Source organism: Cyprinodon variegatus, unplaced genomic scaffold (genome assembly GCF_000732505.1).
Source record: "Cyprinodon variegatus isolate N-32 unplaced genomic scaffold, C_variegatus-1.0 Scaffold1321, whole genome shotgun sequence".
Lineage (NCBI taxonomy): Eukaryota > Metazoa > Chordata > Actinopteri > Cyprinodontiformes > Cyprinodontidae > Cyprinodon > Cyprinodon variegatus.
In genome coordinates this window covers 117,132-118,175 of record NW_015151774.1, presented here as the reverse complement: position 1 = coordinate 118,175, position 1,044 = coordinate 117,132, and the positions used below count along the sequence as shown (strand labels likewise).

Here is a 1,044-nt window from a genome sequence, read left to right as displayed (position 1 = left end):
AAGCACGCCCTGAGAAACGACTTTATGAGACGGAAGAAAAGGAGGATCCAAGACAACCCAGGAGGAATAAAGAGGAACCATGAGTCCAACAGTCTGGTCCAACGTTATATTTTACTGCAGACGACCAAACGGAGGGTTAGACCCACACTGATGATAGAGCTGCAGTAAAAAGCTGTTCCCATAGAAATCCTGATCCTGCTATGATCATCAGGAAAGTAGAACAATGACTGTGAAGGTATCCTTCCATACGGTTAATAAATGAAAATAAATAATGTGATCCTCAGATCTAGAGGCTCCAGCTCTGGATGAGAAGCAGCTTTTCTAACCTAGAACCGTCTCACCACAGGTCCAACATCTCCACAGCTTCCTGGGGTCCCAGTCTCACCCTGTCTGCGTCCTCCGCTCCGTCCGTCCTCCTGCTGGGCAGAACCGTGATCTCCCTCTCCTCCTGGGGACCCTGAACTTTACTCCTCTGGACGTGAAGAGAGGGAGGAGGGTGAGAGACACAGACAGTCAGTGAACGGCTGCCTATCTCGTCAGGTGTCTCTAGGGAAGGCACCAGGAAGAATCCAGCCAGGAGAACAGAAAGGTAACGGCTATAGGTAGAAATAAAGCCTGATGGAGAGCATCCAATGACGGGTTAGAGGCTCTGATGGTGCGTTCACCAGCGCTGGGGTCATTGTTTATAAAATCAGATTCTCTCAGTGGAGCTAAAATCCTGTTTTCTGGTTCTCTGCAGCAGAATGAAGCAGGCAGCCCATAAATAGGAGCCTCTTATCTGTCTGCTGCAGAGGCAGAGGTCACACCTTCATCTCTGCCTTTAATAGTTTTATGGAGCTCCAGGTGAGTGATTGCCTGATTTAAGACTTATTTAACCTGGAGAGAAGATGGAGGATTAAAAGCTGCAGAAAGTCTTGGTTTATGGTGGAAACTCTAATCCTGTCTGCAGATAATGAGTTCTAGGACTCATCCAATCATATCTAGTTTTCACTAGATGTGGGCGGGGCCAATGATCTGCATTGGATGGAGCACATGGCGGGGAAT

General features: G+C 48.0%; 1 protein-coding gene across 1 annotated transcript in view; it reads right to left on the bottom strand.

Moving 5' to 3' along the window:
* The window catches only part of LOC107102796 (mitochondrial sodium/hydrogen exchanger 9B2-like), a 22,721-nt gene that overhangs the window by 15,990 nt on the left and 5,687 nt on the right, over nt 1–1,044 (bottom strand). The window contains exon 3 of the mRNA XM_015402229.1: nt 386–472. Within this exon, the coding sequence (XP_015257715.1) occupies nt 386–472 (87 nt within the window). The remainder of the gene's footprint in view (nt 1–385; nt 473–1,044) is intronic.